The 22,597-nt window shown below is 38.4% G+C and overlaps 1 protein-coding gene across 2 annotated transcripts in view; it reads left to right on the forward strand.

Moving 5' to 3' along the window:
• The first annotated feature begins 3,076 nt into the window (after positions 1-3,076).
• The window catches only part of fndc3a (fibronectin type III domain containing 3A), a 47,979-nt gene continuing 28,458 nt past the window's right edge, over positions 3,077-22,597 (forward strand). Inside the window, exons 1-2 of one of the 2 annotated variants that reach the window (XM_043258769.1) lie at positions 3,077-3,239; positions 16,277-16,352. In XM_043258769.1, the coding sequence (XP_043114704.1) occupies positions 3,117-3,239; positions 16,277-16,352 (199 nt within the window). In that variant the 5' untranslated portion in view covers positions 3,077-3,116. Of the gene's footprint in view, positions 3,240-12,727; positions 12,956-16,276; positions 16,353-22,597 lie in introns of those variants that run through there. The other variant, XM_043258770.1, reaches the window with a different exon arrangement.

The following is a 22,597-nucleotide window of genomic DNA, read 5'->3' on the forward strand; positions in this document are numbered from 1 at the left end:
ATTGTTCAACCTTTGTATTTTCCCCCTAATTCATCAAGATATTTTCTGGCAAAACTGAGATGAGCCTTTGTTTGTTTTTGCTCAGCAGCTGTTTTCATCTTGGAACTGCAGGCCATTTTGCCTAGTCTCTTTCTTATGGTAGAGTCATGAACTCTAACCTTAAATGTGGCAAGTGATGATTGCAGTTCTTTGGGTGTTGTTGTGGTGCCTTTTGTGACCTATTGGATGAGGTGTCACTGCTCTCTTGGGGCAATTTTGGTTGGCTGCTCACTACTGGTAAGGTTCACCAGTGTTCCATGTTTTTGCCATTTGGGGATAATGCCTCTTACTGTGGTTCGCTGGAGACCCAAAGCTTTAGAAATGGCTTTATAACCTTTTCCAGACTCATCAATCTCAATTACTTTTTTTCTCCTTTGTTCCTGAATTTCTGTGGATCTCAACATGATGTGTCGCAAACACTTGGGCATATGATATGAATAAAAACATTTAGAATTTTAGGGGCATGTAATTGATTTCTTATGATTCATCAAGCAGTCAGTCATCTTGCATACATACTGGATTATCGTATGCACCAAGCTGCCATTTTTTTGAATCATTACATGCCTAATACATACTGACACACACACACACACACACAAGCACATGCACACGAGCACAGTGAGTTGTTGGTTCTAATTGTGTTTCTACTCCAATGCGTTGCTAAAAAATATTATTTACACAGTGGCTGTCATAACTTATGTGTTTAGCAAAGATGCATTACATTGTATATAAGTCACAGTAAAGACAATTATACAAAGGTTACAAAAGATTCTATTTTTTAACAATGATTTAATTTAATTTATTGAAAACTTAAAGTGATTACATTTATAGAAAGAAACATAATAAAGGGTGTAGTTTTAGAAATCAAGTTATGAAACTTGGGGGGTTAACCTTAACCTCCATCAAGATACTTGAGTGCTAATAGTGTTCCCCAGAATTGTTGTGCAGTTGCTAATGTTTTTCTGAGTGGTTATTAGCCCATTGATATTGCAGTGTCTTGGGTTGTTTGCTGGTCAAATTGAAAAGCACAGACCAGTCATAGTTAAAGTTTTTTTTTTTTTTTAGGTCCCAGATATGGCTCTGATTCCAACTTTAATTAAAGTCGGTGGGATCTGGTAGTCTTGTAGTTTCTCCTGATGTTTTGAAGTTAAAATTGTTGCGAGATGACTTCCAATATCCAATTTTATTTTTGAATTTTAAGGAAAGATGATGAAAGGTAAAAGGTGCACGAGGTCTGACTAAATTAAACTTGTGACGCTGTTAACACCTGACCCACAATTGCAGATGCTGCATTTGTCCATCTTCCTAAAACCTGTGTCTGCGGGAAAAGTGGTTTAAGTCTTAGCAGGATTCGTCTTATTGAGCATCACCCACATAACCTGACTTTGTGTGCGGGTTTAAGTAGGGGACTACTAATGGATTAGGCTGATCACTGCGGCAGCCGAGAACGCATGCGCTAGATACTAATGAGCTTCAAGGACAGATGTCATTTCCTCCTTATTACCTTCTGCTTGTGACTCATTGCGAGCCTGCTACATAGAAGAGAGAGAGCGTGCTCACACCGGGCCGTACCCCATACTATGAGTTGATTAGTTCATTTGAATTCGTTTCAGAGTGCGTGTGGACGTGGCAGGGAACAAATGGCACATTTTCATTCCTCTGCTGCATAGAACCCAGACAGGTCAAACAGTCCCTGAATGCAATGAATGGAGCTTAAAATAGGTTATATTTTTCTTTTACGCACAATTCTAAAATAAGAAAAAAGCCTCTCTGCCCTCTTGTGTTTGACGTCTATCTCTATGCCATGACTGACCCTGAGACGACAATACAGTTGCTAAACTGCCTGACTATTAAAGCCAAATACAATGGCACAAATTAGTCAATGGTTTCTATTTTTATTGTCCTTCTCCTGAAAAGCTATGAATGTGTAAACTCAACAGTGAAATTAAAATTGAAGCCTAAAGGGTCTCCATACCACTGGGTGTAAGGTTAAAAATGACCTCTTGATCAAAGGAAGAAATGATTCTCACATGCTAATGAAGGAAGCATCATTTCTTTTGCTCTCACTTTTATATGTCACTTTTTTACAGAGTTGTTTATAGGAAACATACTCTGCTGTTCAAATGTTTGGGGTCAGTAAGATTTTACTTTTGAAAGGTGTTAAGGCTTCAGAATTATTTTACCAACGCTTTAGGATTTTTAAAAATTGATTTAAGACAAACCTAAAAAAAAAAAAAGAAAGTGTCACAAAAAGTAAAATCATCAGAATTTAAGTCAACGTGCAAATTTATGTTTAGTCTCCTAACATAGCTTCAGTAACTTGCATGATTTAAAGTATTATATAACATAAAGAGTGAAAAAATAATCTAACAAATCTGTCATCAGTTAGAAAGTATTGAGGTTGTACAAACCAAAATGTTTTCTCTGTAATATTCATCTTATTCTGCCTGCCCACTTTTAATACTTCACTCTTCCATGTTTTGTCATCCGTTTTCCACTATGGGACATTCTGTAGCTAGTTCAGTAGTTAAAAGATTGTTTATAGCTAGCTATAAATGTGGCAAAATGACAAATAACTTTAATGCCTTAAATGAGGGTGACCATACGTGCAGTTTTTCCACGAGGTGTCTTGGCCAGGATTTCTGTATAGCCTAAAATATCTAGGTTTTGGCTTTGATTAATGTTACTTCGTCCTGTCGGAAGTAGTTGATTTGAGCAAAAATGAGAGAATTTTTTTTTCATCGTGAATTCTTGGCATGATCACCATTTCTTGGTGTAAGACTGTTTATCAGTTGGCTTCCAGTCCACGGCAATCGCTCAGTCCTTGACTACAATTCACTACAGCTGTAGTTGAATTATGGCTAGCAACTTGCTCCCTCTCAGCCGGAAGTAAGATGTTGACAATCGCATATTTATTGTGAGGAAAAATTTTACAGTTGTTATATTTTAATATTTGCATGCATGCAGTCATTGTGGTGATTCTGAAGTTCTTGTTAATGATGGAATTGAATTAAGGCCGAATCCTTCGTGGTTGCAGGAGCAAGCAGTGCCTCTACTGTAGTGTGGATGAGGGAGCCATGGCTGACCACACCTCCCCACTGGAGTCCGGCCAGTTGCTTAGCCCAGACATCCCAATGCTCACCTCCCCGCCTCCACCGACCCACCCGCCCAACATTGTCAACGGAGATGGACCGCAACAGGTAGGATAAATCAGCATCATTTCTTCATGCTCACTTGTTTGTTCCCTGTCAGGTCCTTAAGCTATGTTCTGCAGAAAAAGCAATTTTCTAACCAGCAGACTGCTGAAGTTCTGCTGAAATCATTTATTATGTCAAACTCTCTTATATGGTTCTGTTGAACTCAGGAGAGCAAGCTGAGCCAGGTCTGTCTGTTGATAATTATAATATATGAGAGAGAGTGTTTATCAAATTTTTATATTTTAGATTTGTATTAAAACATTTAAAAATGTCTAAAATGGCATGCTGGTACTTGGTGCTTTGATCATTATGGAGCTGTGACACTTCCCCAGCTCACTTACTTTGAAAAAGCTTCACAAAAAAAAGTAAGGATTATTTTATTTTCAGTCTCTATCGGGTGGAAGTAAAATAATATTTTTAAAGCAGATTACAAGATGGAGTAAAATTCAAAGAGATTTATTAAACAACTCCCGACCAAACAGCATAGCACCAGTTTAATTTGCTCTTGCTTTTTCTACATTCTTTTCAAGTACTTTGTCATTAGCTTCTGCTGTTACCTAATATTAGACGTGTTCTTCTCATTATCTCTTGTCATTTTCAAAAATTATGTAAGGAATTACTGACTCTGGGCCGTTGAATTATTACACCGTTACACCTCGGGTGTGCATCATTTTTCTAATAATTCAACGGCCCAGAGTCAATAATTTTGCTTATACTACGGTTGCTACACCTCAAGACATCGATCAGATTATATATTTTAAGGTTTTTGTACCATTGTGATTAGGATTATTTCCTCCGCATCTCATCCAATGCCTCCTTTTTAGACCTAGTAACGGAGGTTTAAACTATTGAAAGCAGACTAATGCAGGTAATGGCTAAGTTATGAGAAAGAGAGTGAGAGAGAGAGAATGTGCATCTCTCGAAAGTGTTCGGCTAATGGTGAAACTAACTTAATTTTCTTTACTAACAGCACCATTGTTATCTCACAGTTGTTAGAATAGTGCTATCAACATGTTATAATATTTGTTCATCTCTAAGGGAGATGTTCTTGCAGTACATAAAAAAACTAAATTTTGTGGCAAATCATGGAAATGAGCTGTCGTTTTCATCATATTGATTTATTTATTTGTTTGGCCAGTGTTATTATTTGGTTATTTTGCTGTTGGCTGAAACCATTTGATGAAGTGATATGGAACTATAATGTGGTTAAAAAGCTGCTTGAAAGTACGTTTGCTGAACTGTTTGCTGAAAATAATTGTACACCTTAGAACATTCGTCAGCCATTTAGATTCAAGCATTCAACAGCCCTATAGTATAACAGCTAATTAATAATATTACCAGCATCCAACAAAAGACAAGGAAAAAAACATTAAGGCATTTAAATTAGCATTTTTTGTTTTTATGAAAATTCAAAAAGGAAGAGGTGCTGAGCAATGATTAATTGTGTGTGTGTGTGTGTGTGTGTGTGTGTGTGTATAATAATATAATAATATAAAATATATATACAATTTTCTTATAAAAACTTGCATGAATGTGTGTGTGTGTGTGTGTGTGTGTGTGTGTGTGTGTGTGTGTGTGTGTGTGTGTGTGTGTATATATAAGTATAATAAATATACACAGCACACACACACACGCACACACTACTGTACGTACAAAAAACATTTATTTTGAACATGATTTATCATTGCCCAGTAAAATAACAAATGTTACTACTACTAATTCTAATAATAATAATAATATTAACAAAAATGCTGAAGAAATAAATACACATAACTGTGACATCATATGGTCAGGGAACTGCAGAGGATTTAAAGAAAAGTAAAAAATTAAGTCCTAAAAATAAAATAAATAAAAATGGCGGCACTGTTAATTAAGGTAAAATCGAAGTTTTATCTACGCCACTGAATGCTGTGTGAAACAAGCGGGCAATAGAAATGCATTTTAGGTTGTGTTGTTCATGACAGTACTTATTTATTTATTTAAATTTTTTCTGCAATGTGCATTGTTTGCCTATTTTCAGTCACTACGCTGTGATTGTTCTTGTGATATTAGTATGCTTAAAATGTTACTATACCATGATCATACACGGTGGGTGGCGTAACTCCCAAATTGTCGACATCATCAGCTCTTGTGGATCTGGCCAGTCTTTACGTCACTGAACCTGACCCAGCATGGAGACGTGTGGTAGTGGGAGTAAAGGCCATGGAGGGGAGCTGTCCATCCGTCGCTGCCCCCTGAGGCTGTCATGGTGAGAGTCAGTGGCCGTAACCAAGCTGGGTGCCACTGCTGTCACTTTCATGGATGTCAGCCTGATTTCTCTTAAGTGACCATGACTGTCATTCCCAAGAAATGGATGCATTTTGACCTTGATTGAATGCACCATATTTTATTTATTTATTTTTGAAAGCTGAATTTTAGTCCAGTTTATTTGTAATTACCATTAAATTGGGATGAGTAATTGCAGTCTTGTGCACACATGGCAAATGATAGTGCACTCATAAGTGTTAACCACTGTTTCCGACACTTAATGGAATAGTAAAAATTACCCCCTATTTTACTCAAACTGAAGCCATCCTTTTTTCAGACAAACACATTTTTCAATCTCTTTCTAGCTTGGTAATGCTGGTGGATTGCACCAAGTTACAGCTTCTTGGCTGACCTATGACTCATAGGTCATTTTGCGCCACAGTACTTGAGGATATATCCCATTTACTGAGCTTTAAAAATAATTGCCACTATCCACTAGCATTACCAAGATTGGAAGAGCCATGAGAATTATTTTAACAAATTTAGACTGTGTATCAAAGAAGAGCATCATATACACCTAGGATGGCTTCGGAGTGAGTAAAATATGCTGTCATTTTAATTTTTGGGTTAACAGTTCCTTTAAAGACTCTTAAAGGAATCATATCAAAAGAAAATATCAAGTCTGAATTATGCTGGTAGATAAGAATGTTTTACTTGCCCACTGTGTGTAGTGGAAGTCTGTCTAGGCTCGACAAAGCCGTGTTGTTATTAGCGTGTTGTTGACTTTTCAACTCCCTGCGGCGATCACCTGACAAGCCCTTCCCAATCATTCTTATGGTCCGCTGAGCACTTAAAGAGGCAGAAAATGCATACGCACCATCCCCTGCTCCAATCTTCCATTCCTATGACCCTTTTCATCCCCTTTCATTTTTATCACCTCCTGCTCAACTCATTCATAAAACCACAGGTTGTGGAAGTGCATTGCCAAGCAAATTCATTTGTAGAAATGGCTTCCGTAGAGTGTGGAATCTGTATGATGCCTTTATCATACTTTTTTTGGTGTCTAGACGGGGGAAAGCAAGATTAGGATGCAGACGCTTTCTTCCATTTGGGAACAGGTAGATGTTGTCTGTCAAGATCAAGATATGCAAGGGAGATAGCATGATGGGGTTCATGTCACTCCTCTACAACAGTGCAAGAATACAAATGAATCTTTACTGGTGTGAAAAGCCAGGACTAGCGCTAGCTCAGTGCTAATTACCACGCAAGCGTGTGCCCTGCTTCGTGTTTGTTTGTGCCCTTGGCATTTCTCTTCATATGTGGCCTTTCACGCCTACAACTAATCACGACCATGGCACCTCTCCAGGTGTGCCTTTGATGTTCGCAACAGGGAGAGCTCAAGGTAAAGTAAGTGTAACTAAGTGACTCCTGGTGTTAGCTGGTCTGCTTGTCAGAGGAAAAGTGCTTTTGTAAGAGAGACTTGGTAAAAGTGAGAGTACGAAACTGACGGCAAAAGTTTTCTCTCTGAGCCCTGAGTCCCTGTGACCTGGACCAACTGACACATCCTGGCGAAAACGGTAGTGACAATGTGCCATGATGACTTATGCCTCTGACCTGACCTTTCCCACTGGACTTTCACTCAGCAACCAGGTTCCCTCCTCCCTCTTCCTCTCTAGCACTTGTGCATTTGACATTGCAGTTGAAACGAGGGAAGCTAAATATCAGTGTGGCATCCTCCTGGCAACACAGTTGCTGCTCTTTCATAAAATCAAAGTGGAGTGCGTGCACAATGATTCACAGTTCCTATTCATTTCTCGCCACCTATGTCTCCCCTCTCTACTCCCTGCAGTCCTGCCTGCTTGTTTGTCTGTGCTAGATTCAGGACAAGATGAATCAGGCTGTTGTTTATCAATACTTACTAATAGCCCAGGTGCCCAGCTGTTCTCTTCATTGTAAAGATTTGGTGGAACCATACTTCCTCCCTGTATCCGTCTGTAAGCATTGACGTCTGGCCTTTTACACTTTTACACATTTATTTGCCTTTTCCTCCCTGTGCCTTGGGTCGTTTCAGGTTTTTATGTGGTCTTCAAACACTTTGGTTTTATGTGCACAAAGCTTTTTGAAGCAGCAGTCAGGCTTAACTTAAGAGCAGAGACTCTAAGGGTAGAATAGACCACTCTGCAGGAAGTCTGTGCTGGATAAGACCAGAGTTGTGTTAGTAGTGCCGAAAAGCCCCTTGTATAAATGGCTCTAAATCGACCTGGAAGCACTGATGTGTTTTTGATTCATCTTCCTTTTCATCTTGTACACCATGTCTTGTTAACATAGTACGTCCTGCAGAGTAAAACTAACCGGGAAGGTGAAGCGAAAGCTTCTCTTGCATGAAGCTGACAAAATGTTTACTTCTGTTAATTAGTAAATGCAATTAGTGCTGTTCCAATAAAACTGGATATTGATGATGAAGTAAAGAAGGGAAATTCTCTGAAACTGACATTTCCCAGCGAGTATTAATTGTACGAATCACCATTCTGGACAAAATTGAATCATGCTAGAGAGATGCCGAAACTGATTATAAAGGTTCAATCTGTCTCAATGAAACTCTGGGCATTTCTTCAGTTTTATTCTTGATCCAATTACAAAATCACTGTGCATCACAATGTGTATCATAGTCCTAACCTCAAGCATTTTTTTGTGAATGCATTAGTCTACCTAATTAAACAGCTTTTTAGCACACAAAGAAATGACCCCCACTGTGATGTGGATAATGAGGCTCTTTTTTATTGAGTGCGTCAGTGGGGTGATATGAAAGTGAATAACCCCTACCCCACTGCTCCGTTTAACGCCATCCTGCCATGAAGAGGTGGACAGAAGACGCACAGCTGGGCCTAAGGCCAGAGTTGTGGGTGGATTCATGTGTAGTGGCCGTGGTACCATGCAGTGCCTGAGTTACAGCCGTTCATCGAGCCGTGCCCTCTGAAACCATAAAATGGCTGAACCAAACATTAATCTTTCCCTTTGTCCCCACATGTTACTCCTCCCCGTGTTCATTGGTGAACTAAGCAATGTTTCCATAGCAATGAGTTTCTGTCTTTCTCTCTCCCTCTCTCTAGTGGGTGTCTCACTTATCACCTAATAGGAGAAAAAATGGACAATTCTTTTGTAGAGCTGACAAAGTCATCTCAAGTAACCGTCTGTCATTTACTGTTGTGGAGCTGAATTTTCACTCTTTTCAGCACCATCATGTGTAAAAGGAGTTTGATCAATAGAGTGAGGTTGCTTTCACACAATGACTCTGTACAATGCTGCTTCTCACCCATTCACATTTAGTTCAGCTTCACCTGTACTGTGTGTCATGAAATACAAATTGCAGATAGCAGTCCAACTTTGATGCTAATAGGTTTTGGTTTGCTGGGAATATATTCCGAAGTTGGCAAAAGGTACAGTCAGAGATCAGTGGTTTCAGTGGCTTATAACAGTTTTGGGTTTATCTTTTACTTCTCAAAAGTGATTCTTTTATGGAAGCTTTCTTGGTGTACACGTACATTGATTCTTTTAGCAGACAAACTTATGTTTATAACTCATTCTCTTTAAATAGCAGCTTCTACAGATAATCACCTGTAGTTACTTGTCATATGCTCTGGATAATGACTTCAGCTGATTACCATAAATTTTTCACTGAGACCTTTATTCAAGTTGACAATGTTTAGTGAGAGCCTCTGTTCACAACACCAGGCTTTAGGAGAACAATTCAGGGAAGAAGGAAATGACAACTAATTGAAAAAGTCCTTATTGGACCAACAGCATCACCCACTCTTATTAAAGGCGTTGTCAAGAGAACAGTCGTCCTCAGTAACCATCAGTCATATTGATGTTTTGAGGCTCTTTGCGATGTAAACCAATACATCCTACAATGTCATAGTAAGGCTCTTTTGCCAGGGCTTGTGGAGGATCTCATGCTTTTGACTAAATAGCCAGATGCACCCAAAGTGCCAGGGACCTGTGTATTGCTATGTTTGACAATTCAGTTAGTATGGCATTAGCTGATGCTAAGGACAGAGGATACAGGGGAAAGAAAGTAGCTCCATATGAACCAGAGAACATTTGAAAATCACTAGAAGATCACCAAATTGACATTCAGAGTCCCCTCTTCAACGTCACATATTTCTGTTTCGTGTCAGCTCAGCTGCAGTGCCACGTTGCCACATGGTAAACAATTAAAGAGGAACAAATAGTGAGGAACCTGAGCCCTGACTCATCGGAGAAGCACAGACGTCAGTTGCTAACAGCCGTGAACGCAAAGGCACCACTGGCCCATCTCCAGGGTAATAAAGCCAGCGCTAACCACTGTAGCTGTGTTTGCTAATCACTCTCACTTCCCCCCACCTCCTGATGGCCTTGTGCCTAAACCCGGCAAGTTCAGCCTGGCCATGACGCATTAGAAAAACAATGTTCCTATTGCTAATCTTTGCTCGTGCAAATCATTGTCTCTCTACCACCTGGATACTACATCTCTTATCTGACATTTTACTGCCCCGATTGATAGTCTGTGTGTATTAAAGAAATTGGCTTGCAGTTTGCTTGAATATGTAAAGGTACAAAATGAATACAAAAATGAATGAAAAAGGATAGATATCAGGATAGATCAAGATGAATGATTTAATTTACCGTTAATATTTTAACATAGATGCCTATATGTGTGGAGATAATGCAAGCTGTCTGTGGCAGTAATGATGCATCATGACTTGACAACTTCACAATGCAAATGTAGCAGCATTGTCATGTCATTCCATAGCATTAGAGTAAATCAGGTGCAAATAATCAATTTTGAGTTTGAATTACTGTCGAACTTCTCGGCGCCTGCACTGAGCTTAGTTATTTTGCATATATGTGACCCTTGACCATAAAAGCAGCCATAAGTATCACGGCTATATTTGTAGCAATGGTCAAAATACATTGTGTGGGTCAAAATGATTGGTTTTTATAAAAACTTTTTTTTTTAAAAACTTTTTTTTTCATAGTTTTTTAAACTATTATTAACTAACCATCATGTCCCATGAAGATATTTTGTCCTACATATATGGAAGTGTAATTTTTGAGTAGCAATATGAGTTGCTATGGTCTCGATTTTCTTAGTATTTATTTATTTGTTTTTTTTTTTTTTTTTTTTTTTGTTCTTACTTAGATTCCAGATTTTGTTGCACCTTGACCAAATATTGTCCTGTCTTACTAATATTAATTTAAAATTGGAATTGACTGTTCTTGTCGTCTAGTGTCACACATGTTGTTGAATATTTCCACATCTGAAAAGGGACAGTTTCAAACTAAATTATGTAGGATCTCCTCAACCAACTAGGTGTGTGTGTGTGTGTGTATATATAAATTGTAAGAAATAGGGATGTGCAAAATCAAATCTTATATATATACATGCATACATGCATACACATATATATATATATATATATATATATATATATATATATATATATATATATATATATATATATATATATAATTTTTTTTTCAGATTTAATTTTGCACATCCCTATTTCTTACAATTTACAGAAACAATCCTATTGTTGGGCTAGTCTGGTTTTGACTGGTAGAGTATTTCAGAACTCAACACATATCTTTGAGATCAGCACTGTGTAAAAGACTGCAAACTGCCTTTGGGCATTCCCATCATAAGAGGAAGTTCTAGTATAAGAAGTTGTTGTTGTTTTTTTTGTAGTTTGAGAAATGTCAAAGAAATTTGAGTCTCTTTTTACCTTCTTCTGTGTCAAAGAAGGAGAAGCTTAATTGATCTTTTTAAAAAGGAAATGGGTAGGTTCATGATATCCTCCTATTTATGTTTTACACCTCTCTTTCCATGCCGTCTCTTCTAGTTAGAGGACATTGCAGTAATAGAGGTGAGTGCTTAGGCACTCCTCCACACCAAAGAAGCTGTTGCACTACCCCAGCTTCATCTCCTTGTACATCAGTCATGGTATTAATAGAAGCAGCGTCTCTGTGAACGGAGAATAGAAAGAACGACTGATTCTTTCTAGAGGGGGAGGGAGGATGTGCGTGAGTGTCTGTTGGTGAATGAGTGCGTGTCGCTCTATGCCCCCTCACTATTGTCGTCACCAAAGCAAAACGGAGAACAAAGGAATGGAGGATAACTTGAGACCCCTATCCGTGTTTTTAATTGCTGGATCCGTGCCAGTCCAGTACTTGGCATTACCTGAAGGTGTTGTAAAGTGTGGATGCCATCCATATTCACTCGCTTTCACACACACACAAACGCTTGCCACAGAACAGTCACGAGTCAATGCCAGTGTGGCACAGAGGGAGAGCTGAGACTTACAAACCCTCGAAGGAAAGAGCAATTGCGTCCACTCGTCCGTGGCCTTCCTCCCTCGCTCCTTTTCGTTCTCCTCCTCCCCCTGTGAGCAGAACATGGGCGATTAGCTGTCCTCCTCATTGGTGGCGCGCTGCGGACATCGGCAGGGCTTATTTGTTGAAGGGGTTGCCGTGGAGACTGGCGGTGGTGGTGAGGCAGAGTTAGAGCCAGAAAGAGAGAAGAGGGAGAGAGAGTCATTCATCTACTGCAGAGAGAGCAGGAGGAAAGATTTAAAAAACAGAAAGGGAGAGCGCAAACATGGGCTTCGCTCCTGTTATCTTGTGAACGGCTTTCAGCTAGCGCACTTAGGCGAGCCCTCTATCCCTTTCTCTCACCGGGGCTTTGCTTGGGAGGGTGAAGAGTTCACACAGGCCCCCATGTGTCGAACACACCGTGCAGCCCTTCCAATCTCATGAGCACCGGGTGAAGCCGGAGAAGGGTGGCTCGGACCCCCGGAGCACAGGGAGGGTACCAGATACCTTAAAATATCAGCCAGCCTGTTGAAGCAGCTGTGGCTGGTTGAGAGGGAAATGCGTGCTACAGTAAGTGAAGATTTAGTATTTTTTCACATACACAAATTGCTTTGTCTAAAAACTGCATGCTGCCATAGGAAATGGACCTGGAGAATGTGTCAGTAATGCAGCATCTATATGAGAGTTGTATCAGAGAAAGTGGGGTGCAAGGATAACTAGCTATGATGCAGAACAAAGGAGTGAGCAGGGCAGAGCAGAACGAGTAATTGTGAGCTTGCTCACTTGCGCACACACACACACGTGAATGCAACAGCATGTAGCTGCTTGAACCTAATTCAATAAGACCTCCCTCAGCCACCCCCATCGTTGCGTGTGCTGTTGCTCATGCATCGCTCTTTGCCTCTGCGCTTGTGACCTAGCGAGAACACGCTCGTATGAGTGTGTGTGTTTGTGTGTGCAGCCGTCAAGGGATAGCTGGTGTGTCTCAGTGGTACTCATGAATGGGAACAGAGAGTGAGACGGAAGTACAGAGGATGGCTGTGTTAGGGGAGACCCGCAGTTGGAGCCCCAAGCCGTGGGAGTTCAGGCGCTATAATTGTGACTTCCACCACAAGTCTGAGGTAAATAAATTGCACTTGCTACCAGATTAATTTTCTTGAAATGTACACTGTGCTTATTTGTTTTAGGTTAGGCTTAGAGGCTACAATTCAAGTGTTTTTCTCTGTTGTGTAGATAAATATTCTCTTATGATAAACACATTTTTATTATTATGAAGTCTGCTGCTGATGGCTTTTAGATGAGAAGGAGATGTGAGAAAGCTGATCACTGTTGATTTGTGGCTAGGGTTGAGGTCCTTTCGTTCAGTTGGTTTTTACCTCCAGAAGGACTGTCGGTTCTTAACCCTTGGCTAAGGCGAGAGCCGTGTGTTCCTGTTGTTCTTGGCATGACACGTTATTTGCGCTGTTTTGGTTCCAAGTTTCGTTTGTTTTGTTTTTTAAGACTTTTGAGTACATTTACAATGACTCGAAACTGACACTGGTGGAAAAAAAGAACTCTTTAATAATCTGTATTCTAGAATACGTGATTTTATTTAAAGGGATATGTTTTGACATTGTTTTATTACACTGACATTTTTAGGACTCTACATGTTAACTTGTTTATTTTACCTGTTGACTGATATCAGAGTGCATTTCTCAGTCTCGGTATGACATTTATCATGGTTCATCCACACCTTTGATGTGACTCACCCTGTTCCATATCCTCTCATGAGGAAGGGACAAACACTGAGACCTTTAGCCAGACTAGAGAGAGCTGAACGAGGTGGCATATGTTTAAAAATCAGCCAGTCAGATGACTTCCTGCTGGAGGCTTTCAGATCAGGACCCCTGCTCTAACTGAAATAGATCAGTGCTCCCGCTCATCTCAGAGACAGATGTGTCATCAATAGTGCCTTAACAAAAGCTCAATGGAAGACTGACTCAGAGCGATTTCATGGAACAAGTGGTACTCTGATGAGCGCTGAACCTGCCTCTCCATCTCATTTCAGACCCATGCGAGTGACGTGGGTTTGGACGTCACATCCAATGATGTTGTCCTCTCCACTTCATCATCATTCATCCTTGTAATCTAATGTCAGAGATTTGCATCCTGTCTATTGAACAGTGGAGTCCTGCTTTGCCCTTCTTTGTTTTGTGGTATTGCAGAGGTCTGTCATTTATAGAGTGATTTTGTTGGTGTATAAAAAGTTTCCAGAATTCAGTTGATTTAGTTTATTTTCACATTTATTTACTTGGCAGACGTGTTGCCAATAAGCCATTTAGTGCACAGATTTGAACTTGGTGTACGTACTGTAATGGGATGAAAATAGCTAAAGCATTATTGACCAAATTGCTGTTTTTGAAGAGAATGGTGTTTGCTTATGTAGCATTCACTGACGTGTTATTAGTTTTTGCCAGGGTGCTTTTATATCCAGCCCACAGATATAGCAACTTCCAACCAATCTAATGTAATTTATTCATTTATTTATAAGGACAGCTGGCAACTTCTTGCATCACGACACAAGCTACCATGTGTGGGAGTGTCCAACAAATTTGAGAGAAATTTAAGTAAAGAGCGAATAAATTGTCAGTGTAACTCGCATGTTTCCCTTCCTGAGTAATTTATCCCTATCTTTAATATAATAAGAGATGTATGATAGCAAATGGTATTAGTGGTATTAGTGAATTAAATTCATACACAGATTTATTTTTTTTCTGGTTAAAAAGTTATGACGCATAAACAGTTATATTTATGACTAATGACCAAACCACTTAGAAAAACCTGCAGTTGGACATGACCAAAGATGCATTTAGTTAAGTTACGCAGCAGTAAAACTCTTTAAAGTATGGTGATTATATCTTCACTCTGCAGTGTGAACAGGACAAAGAACAATCCAGAACATTAATGACTACTGTCATACATAACATTTATAGTGAGAGCATGATTGTAAAAGATACTGTCAATTCCTAGGGTTTCACTGATATTTAATGTTTTCTATCCTTTAATCGAAACATAAAACATTATTTACCCACACATTTGTATCTGAGAGGCATCAACTTTCCATGTTAACGTCGACTATCGACTATATGATTCGACTTTCAGATTTGAAAATTCAGTTTCAACTATGTAAGTCCTTAATCAGGGACACCCCTATTAGATGATTTATGTGGTTAATGATTTAATGAACTAAGCAATAGTGACAACATTCTCCAACCATTAGTAAAATTAAAAACTAATTTCTAGCCAAATTAGGTCCGTATCTTTTACCAGTGATCTTTATCATCTGTGATCTTGTCATCCAAAAATATGTATAGACAGGCAGTCTACCAATAACATTACACCATCAGCAATGGTAATGAGTGGTGATTAGCAACAACAAGCTAGAAAGACATTGTGTGTTTAAACACATTATAAGGTGTTTTAAGTGGTTGCTGGTGTGTTGGTTTAATGTTGTTAGGATGTAAGTAGAGATTACAGTCGAGTTGCTTAACTGCAAAAAAAATCCAGTAAGATATTTCGTTTTTCAAATTTTATTGTCAATGATATTCTACAATGTTTTTGTAAAGTTTAAAAGATTTTGAATTTGTTTTTGTTTGTGTTATTTAAGTTTCTGAGTGGATGATATCGTTAAAACTATGACAGAAATTGGTTGTGCTGTTTCACGATTCAGCGGTGTCAAATTCACAGATGATTCCCCCGAGCCGCAGTCATTGATCAGAAAACTGGAGGAGTTTAGAGTGCCACAAAGACAATAACAAATCCATTTTGATGACATTTCTATTGATTCTCAGATCTCAAAGGAAACAAACATCCTTTTTTTGTACTTGTTTAAACAAACAACGACAAAAAAGGACAACTTTAAATTTGTAGCACATTGCCGCCACCCCATGGCTGGTATGTATGCGTATATATTACCATTTTCCCCTTTATTTTTTCTTGGAATCAAAGCATTTTTGTCGTAGCAGTAAACAATGTTTCCATTTTCTGCTGCCCTCAGAAGTGTATGGGTATGTTTTCATCTATTTGTGTGTCAGTTTTGTGTATAGCCAAGAGAAAATGAAGGTAATGGAAGCATGTTTGTGCCTGGCTGAATGATGGCCACTTTTACACTTGATAGATTAGCTTGGAATAAAACCGAGCCATGTGGAGCACTGTGCCGATGTTAGATGAGGTCAAGATAAGGGCAGAAGGAAGTTTAGTCATGTTGTTAGATTTTATTCATGCAGCCCTCACAGGTTGGGCCATTCAAATCGCTACAGTTTATCTTTATTCATTGCAGTGTTATCGTTCATCCAAGCAGTGTATGCATTTTTTATGAAATAAGGGAATGTGTTGCGCTAAGAGTTTAGAAGTGGTCTGAATAGGCTGGTTTCCTCTAACAGCATCTTTCTTGCTTTCCTCAGGTAATCTTGGTGCAGGTAAACCCAGGAGAGGCCTTCACGATCCAGCGAGATGATGGTCAGTTTCAGTGTATCACAGGTACGTTTTTAAGTTCCTCTTGTGTTAAGAAGGATTTCTGTGTAATTTAACCCATAATTACATTAGTCTACTAACAAGTGTTTCATTTTGCCAAATCACAAGTTCAAATGATTGTAATTACCAGTCTGAGACTTACCCCATAATTGACTGCAGTTAAAGTGCTGATTAATACCTGTAAATTTTTCTAATTGATTAGAAAGATTTGGGTCTTCTTGTTCCCAAGATCTTGAGAGTACTATTTTTTTTTTTTTTCTTTTCATAAATAACACCCAGTGTCTCTAAATTCCTCCTCTAAAATGTAAGCAGTTCTGTAATTTTCCTCTTTAATCGAGTGTCTAGTGTTTAGATTTGTCTGTTTTGGTAGAGTAAACATGGGTATGGCCTTTATTAAAGATGACTTTAAAAAGACTATATTTGGTCTCCGTTTATGACCCTGAGAATGATTTGGAAACATCTAGAAGTCCTTAATTTACAGAAAGAGTTGTTTAAGGCAACACGAGTGACCGAAACCATTGCACAAAGGTTTTATTCACAAGCACAATGATACAGATTGCAAACAGTGAATCTAACATGATACACTGCCTTATCAACCTCCTTTCACAATGCAGAAGTAAGCCGTTTTTTGTCAAATGTGTGAGAATAACAATTCATTAGCAACTAACTAGATGAATAACAAAGTGCAGTATTGATCTTTTTTTTTTTGTAATTAACCAGAATAGTCAGTAACATCACACATCAAGATGTTTTGATTTACTTTTGGTTTCTATTTTTGTTGACATAATATATATGAGAATCAAGAAATAAATACAGATTTAGGTTTGTGTGTGTGCTGCATTGTTTTGTTATCCCTTTGACACATTTATATCTCAACATTTTGCTTTCATTGGGAACAGACAAATTACTTGATGCAGGAAACTTGAAGCAGCAGTCATGGTTTGGTCGAGATCCTGAAACACTATGTTCTTCACAAATATTTTATCAAACTACAATATAATTCTTCTACTAAGCTCGCTTTCCACACAGCTACATCATGACTCCTAGCAGATCCCCTGGTCTGAATCAACACATCCTTGTTCACTAAGAGAGCCATCCAGTGTTGGGTCTAATTGCCATATGTGTTGGAAGCTCAGTCACAACAGTCAGCTAGTGTTTGGTGGGTCTCGGCAGGGTTGCAATGAGATGTCTTACACCCCCTCTCAGCTTGCGAAGAGCGCTTTTTGTCTGGAGCCATTGTGTGGGACGGTGCGAACACGCTATGAACTGCCAACCTCCCTGATTGGCAGTTGCTGCAATAGGAAGAAGTGGAGTGTGACTGTAATTGAAAGATTACTGTGCCTTGGGAAGCTATTGATTAGAAAAACAATAGCATCTAGCTCATTGTATGCGGTAAGCCTGATTGTTCTGCTCCTAGCTGGCCTGATTAGCTTGGCAAGGATTTGAACTTGTGAAAGTAAGCAGTCAGCGGTATTGAAATGAGATTGATGTTATCATCCGGCTTTAGCATTTAACTGAAAATCCAAATGGAAATGGTAGCCAGTTTGTTCTGAAAACCTTTTTCTTTTGTGGTTATGACTAGCACTTTGTTAGCTTGTCTCTTATCAATGAGCGACACTCAGGTGATCATCCATCCAAATGCATCCATCCACTACTCACCACAGAATTTGTGTAAACTATGAAGTGCAGATCTTGGGTGTAATGGCAGTGCACTAAAAGTGAATGTGGGTTTGCCGTCAGTTTTGAAGTCTGGGGTTTTAGCAGACTGACTGATTGAATGATTGGAGAAGTGTGTCATACATCAAAAATGAGACCTGTATTTTTCAACTGAAAATCTAAAATAATAAAAATTTAAATTTAGAAGAACTGCTTGCATTACTTTCTATAAAATGCATGAATTTATCATTTGGACGGCAGCAACTGGAATAGTCAGCATTTACTGACCCTCATGTGGTTCCAAACTTGAACACAAAAGAAGAATGTACCGGTCACCTTTTTCCAAGCAGTTACAGATAACTGGGACTCACCTATGTCCAGTTCATTAATAAAATATTCTTATGAGTCATATGTTTTATTTAATTTTTATATTTAGTTTTTGTAGCTGTAAATTGCACCCAATTCTCATTCACTGTAATGGAATGGATCCAAAATAATCCAATTGTGCAAAACTTTTGTTTGCATGATATTATATGTGTGGGTTATATTTATATTTATGTATATATAAATGCACACATATACAACATGTATACATGTAAATATTTTCAGTCTATATTTATAGTAAATATTTAATCTATAAATAGCGTATTTTTTGTTAAATGTGTGTGTATTTTATATACAATGTGTATGTATATAATATATGTAAGTCCTCATGTATATACATATACATGAGTACATATAGAGATATATACATACATGCACATTGTATATAAAATATACACACACGCACAAAAAAAGTTATTTTGTTTGAAATTAATTTTTTGACAGCACTACACAATCGTCCTGTTGACATATGCCAAGGTCTCTGTGGGACAAAGAAGCCATTTCCGTTAAGAAAAAGGGCCAGAGTCACTAAATTTAGATGCAAGCTGCAAGAGGAAAGAGTTGGTGAGGAAGAGTAGCGTTAGGGCGAGTGGGGCTGCTGTGCATTGGTCTGTCACTGGAAGCTGTTGTCTGTCAGTGACGTGAATGGAGTGATGACTCACCGTTGCGGGAGCCGAGGGTGTGTGTGTGTGTGTGTGTGTGTTTAACCCCTAACCTAAGAGTGAGCTGGAGGTAATGTTAAAATCTGCAGGATAAACCAGAGGGAACTGGTTTGTCCCTCTCTTCCTGATTTATTTTTGAGGCCAGATGGGCGTTTGTTCTATTTCTAAATTCATTCATGTATTTTCAGTAGCTGGAAGTACATAAACACCACACACACACACACACGCACATGCACACACACTACAGAGCTTCAGAACTGCCTATTTAATGTGAAGAAGCAGTGTTAAGATTGGAAGAGTGAACTTAATTTAAGATGTCCCAGACTGCCGGGGGTGGGCTGTGGTTGAGAATGACATCAGAAGGGTGAAACATGTTAACACACCCCTTTAACATCCATACACAGCCTTAAAAATTCTTTCAACGCCACCCTAGATGTGGATATTGGTGGGTGTTCAGCCTGTAAATGCCATCACGGTGGTTTGTGCACACATATTTGTGTTTTCGTCTCTTGATTACTCACGTAGGATGTTAGGCATGAGTTTCCAGTTACTGACGTTCCTTCACTGCCTGACTAACTGGACTTACGGACAACAGTCTCATAATAAATATTTTTAGTTTTCTTCTCTGCCACTTTTCTGTTTGTTAATATTTTTTAAGCATCAAATGTGGGCAACCTGCAGCACATCTTAAACAGTTTGCTTGCTCAAGTAACGCTTGATTGTATCTCAAAAAACAGACGTCCATCTGTTTGGCTGTTTGTTCAGATGTTCAGTAGGCTCACTATTACAGCAGGAGTGCATTTCAGCGCACACGTGATGTTTTTACACTTTCTTTCAGCGGTCTCAAAGTAGTTTGCAAACTATGATTTGTTGCATTTTCAGAATTGACTCAGGTGGTGTTTAATGGCATACTGTATTGTGCATTTGAAACACAAATAACTTCAGGATACCTTTATTTAACATTATACAGTGAAGCTATAGCAAAACTGTGTAGTCATTGTCAAGCACAAATTGCAAGTAAGGGACATTGAGAATGCAAAGAGAACTATATTATTTTCTACACATTTCTGAGTTGGGTTCTTAAATTTTTTTTTAATTTTTAAAATTTTCTTTCTTTGTTTTTTTTCATTCTGACACTCAGACGTCAAAGTGCGGACAGTCATGTTCTGATTGCGTAGTCCAGGTGACATCACCCACTTTACTGTTGACTCACTGACGCTTGTGCGCCACTTGTCTTTTAGTACATTAGTTTGTAATTTTTTATTTTTTTTTTTTTGCTTGTGATGTTTTAACTGATTGGAGTAGTTGTCATAAGACCTGCTGTATTAATATGATATACAGAGTACAGGGCTGGTCTGTACCTGGACAGGATGCAGGAAACTTATATTGTATATTTTTGGAAAATATTTCTCTCCAAACAGTTTGATTCTTTTTTTATTTACTAATACAGCACCAAGGTTTTTGCAATGATCATTTAATGATATTCTTTGAAGAAATCGTGCAAGAATAACTTTTTATTTGTATATCTATATTTGTTGTGATTTTGGTCTCATTATTATGACTTGGTATCTCATAATTAACTTTTCGTGACCATAATATTGTTTTACAAAAGTATAATGTAGCGTAAATGGGCTTCAGTAGTGTACTGTAGTATAGCCACAGTACTTTGATAAGAGTTTTGAGAATAGTAGGAATATTTTTAATAGATAAAAATTAAATGCTTCAAGCAGATTATGTCGTGGAGCAGTTGCGTTTATGGTTGTGTCTACTGTCTGATGTGTGCGTTGGCACAGACGTCCACTGTGCTATGTTTTTTTGGAAGGCATTATAGTGCATTTATGTGTGTGTGTGGGTAGGAACATTCCCTCTGAGTGGACATTTGTGTAGGTGTATTTATAAGAAGTTACTCACCGGGGCAGCTCGGATTGCGACTGAAGCTAGCCGTGAGCTTTGAGTATTGTGACCTGATCTATTCATCCATCCAGAGAAGCCCTTACTAATGTCACCATGTTCACATACAGAGCATGGCTTTATTCCATCCGCACTGAACTGTGCGTAGAGCTCTCCTCTCTCCCACAAAGCATAAAAAGGCAAAATTACTCATTTGAGACTAAACAGAACTATTGTTTGCCCATAAGTTAACATCAAAGAAGATGCTAGTCTTTGTTTTAGGCTCATTTGAGACTAAACTAAATGATAGTTTACCTTCAGGTTGACAATAAAAAGAGCATGACAGTCTGAACATGCTTTTCACACAGATAGTGCACCCATATATAAATTTACTGAAATTGAAATAATTTTAGCTGAATATTGTATGAAATTAAAAGGACCCTGGAATGATATAACACCTGAATCTACCACATTACATAAATATATTTGACCACAGAGGAGGCTGCAATTGACCAGTCAGAATGAAGTGTCTTGGAGAGCTGTGTAATAAAAATATTCAGAGAAAAACAAACAAGTACTATATTTATTTGCAATGGATGATGTAAAAAAAAGTGGTTTGTGTGCTTTAGACATGATGCACTACATGTGTCAAAATTAAATCAGACTGCAATAATCAGGCTAATAAAATGCTAATAATTTTAAAATGCTTATAAAATGCTAAAGCTAATAATTAAGTGTGAAGAAACACAAGTAGCGAAAGGCATTAGTATTGGCCAATATTAATATGTAATGTGTTCAATGGTCCTCATTCATGAAACGCAAAACAAAAAAATGGTGTAAATTGTTCTTTAAATCATTAATGCTGTAGATCAAACTTGATACTTTATGCAACAATGGCTTTATATATTAAAAAAATGTTGAAATAGTATTCAGCTCGGGAATTATGAATAAACCCAATCCATGTAAATGTGGGGTCTCCGCAGAAAGATATTGTAATATATAGTTGTTTCTGAATTCACTCTCAGTTTCTCCTGCACATGCTTCATTCACTGCATCTGCAGTCCATAGCTTTCGGAATGAATGAGTCGATGACTCATCCCACTTTGCTGAAGCCTTTAGGGATGGATGGAGAGAAAGAGATAGGATGAGAGATGGTTTGGAAAAAGATCCAAGAGCTTTTTTTATTTGAGCGATGATAATCCTTCAACAATTAGATGGGTGCAGGGTTCAACAAGCTTAATTAATACGCTTATTTTATACCATACATGCATGTACACCTCTGCATGCCTGTTGTCTTTTTTAAAATATTCAGGTGGTAAACAAAAACTGTGCACTTTTAAATCTGTGTGGGCCCTTTGAAATTAGGCAAGGGAATTATCATACATCATTAAATACAAGGTATGAGGAAGAAAGCATATTATCCCAGTAAGCTTGACTGCCCTGAACCTTTTTCTGTTGTTATTCTTTAAAGCAACACAAGAGAAAACCGTGGGATGTTCGCCAAATTGAGTTTCTTGTGTTCTATAAACATTGCTGTGGTCTTTTCTCCGTCCGTGCATGTAGACGGATGTCGGGGCATGATGGGTAGCTTGTTATGGCACTGTGAAGGATGCAAATAAAATATTTAGCATTCAAAAAAGGAAGAGACTCTTTGTTATA

This window comes from Puntigrus tetrazona, chromosome 15 (genome assembly GCF_018831695.1).
Source record: "Puntigrus tetrazona isolate hp1 chromosome 15, ASM1883169v1, whole genome shotgun sequence".
In the NCBI taxonomy this organism is placed as follows: Eukaryota; Metazoa; Chordata; class Actinopteri; order Cypriniformes; family Cyprinidae; genus Puntigrus; species Puntigrus tetrazona.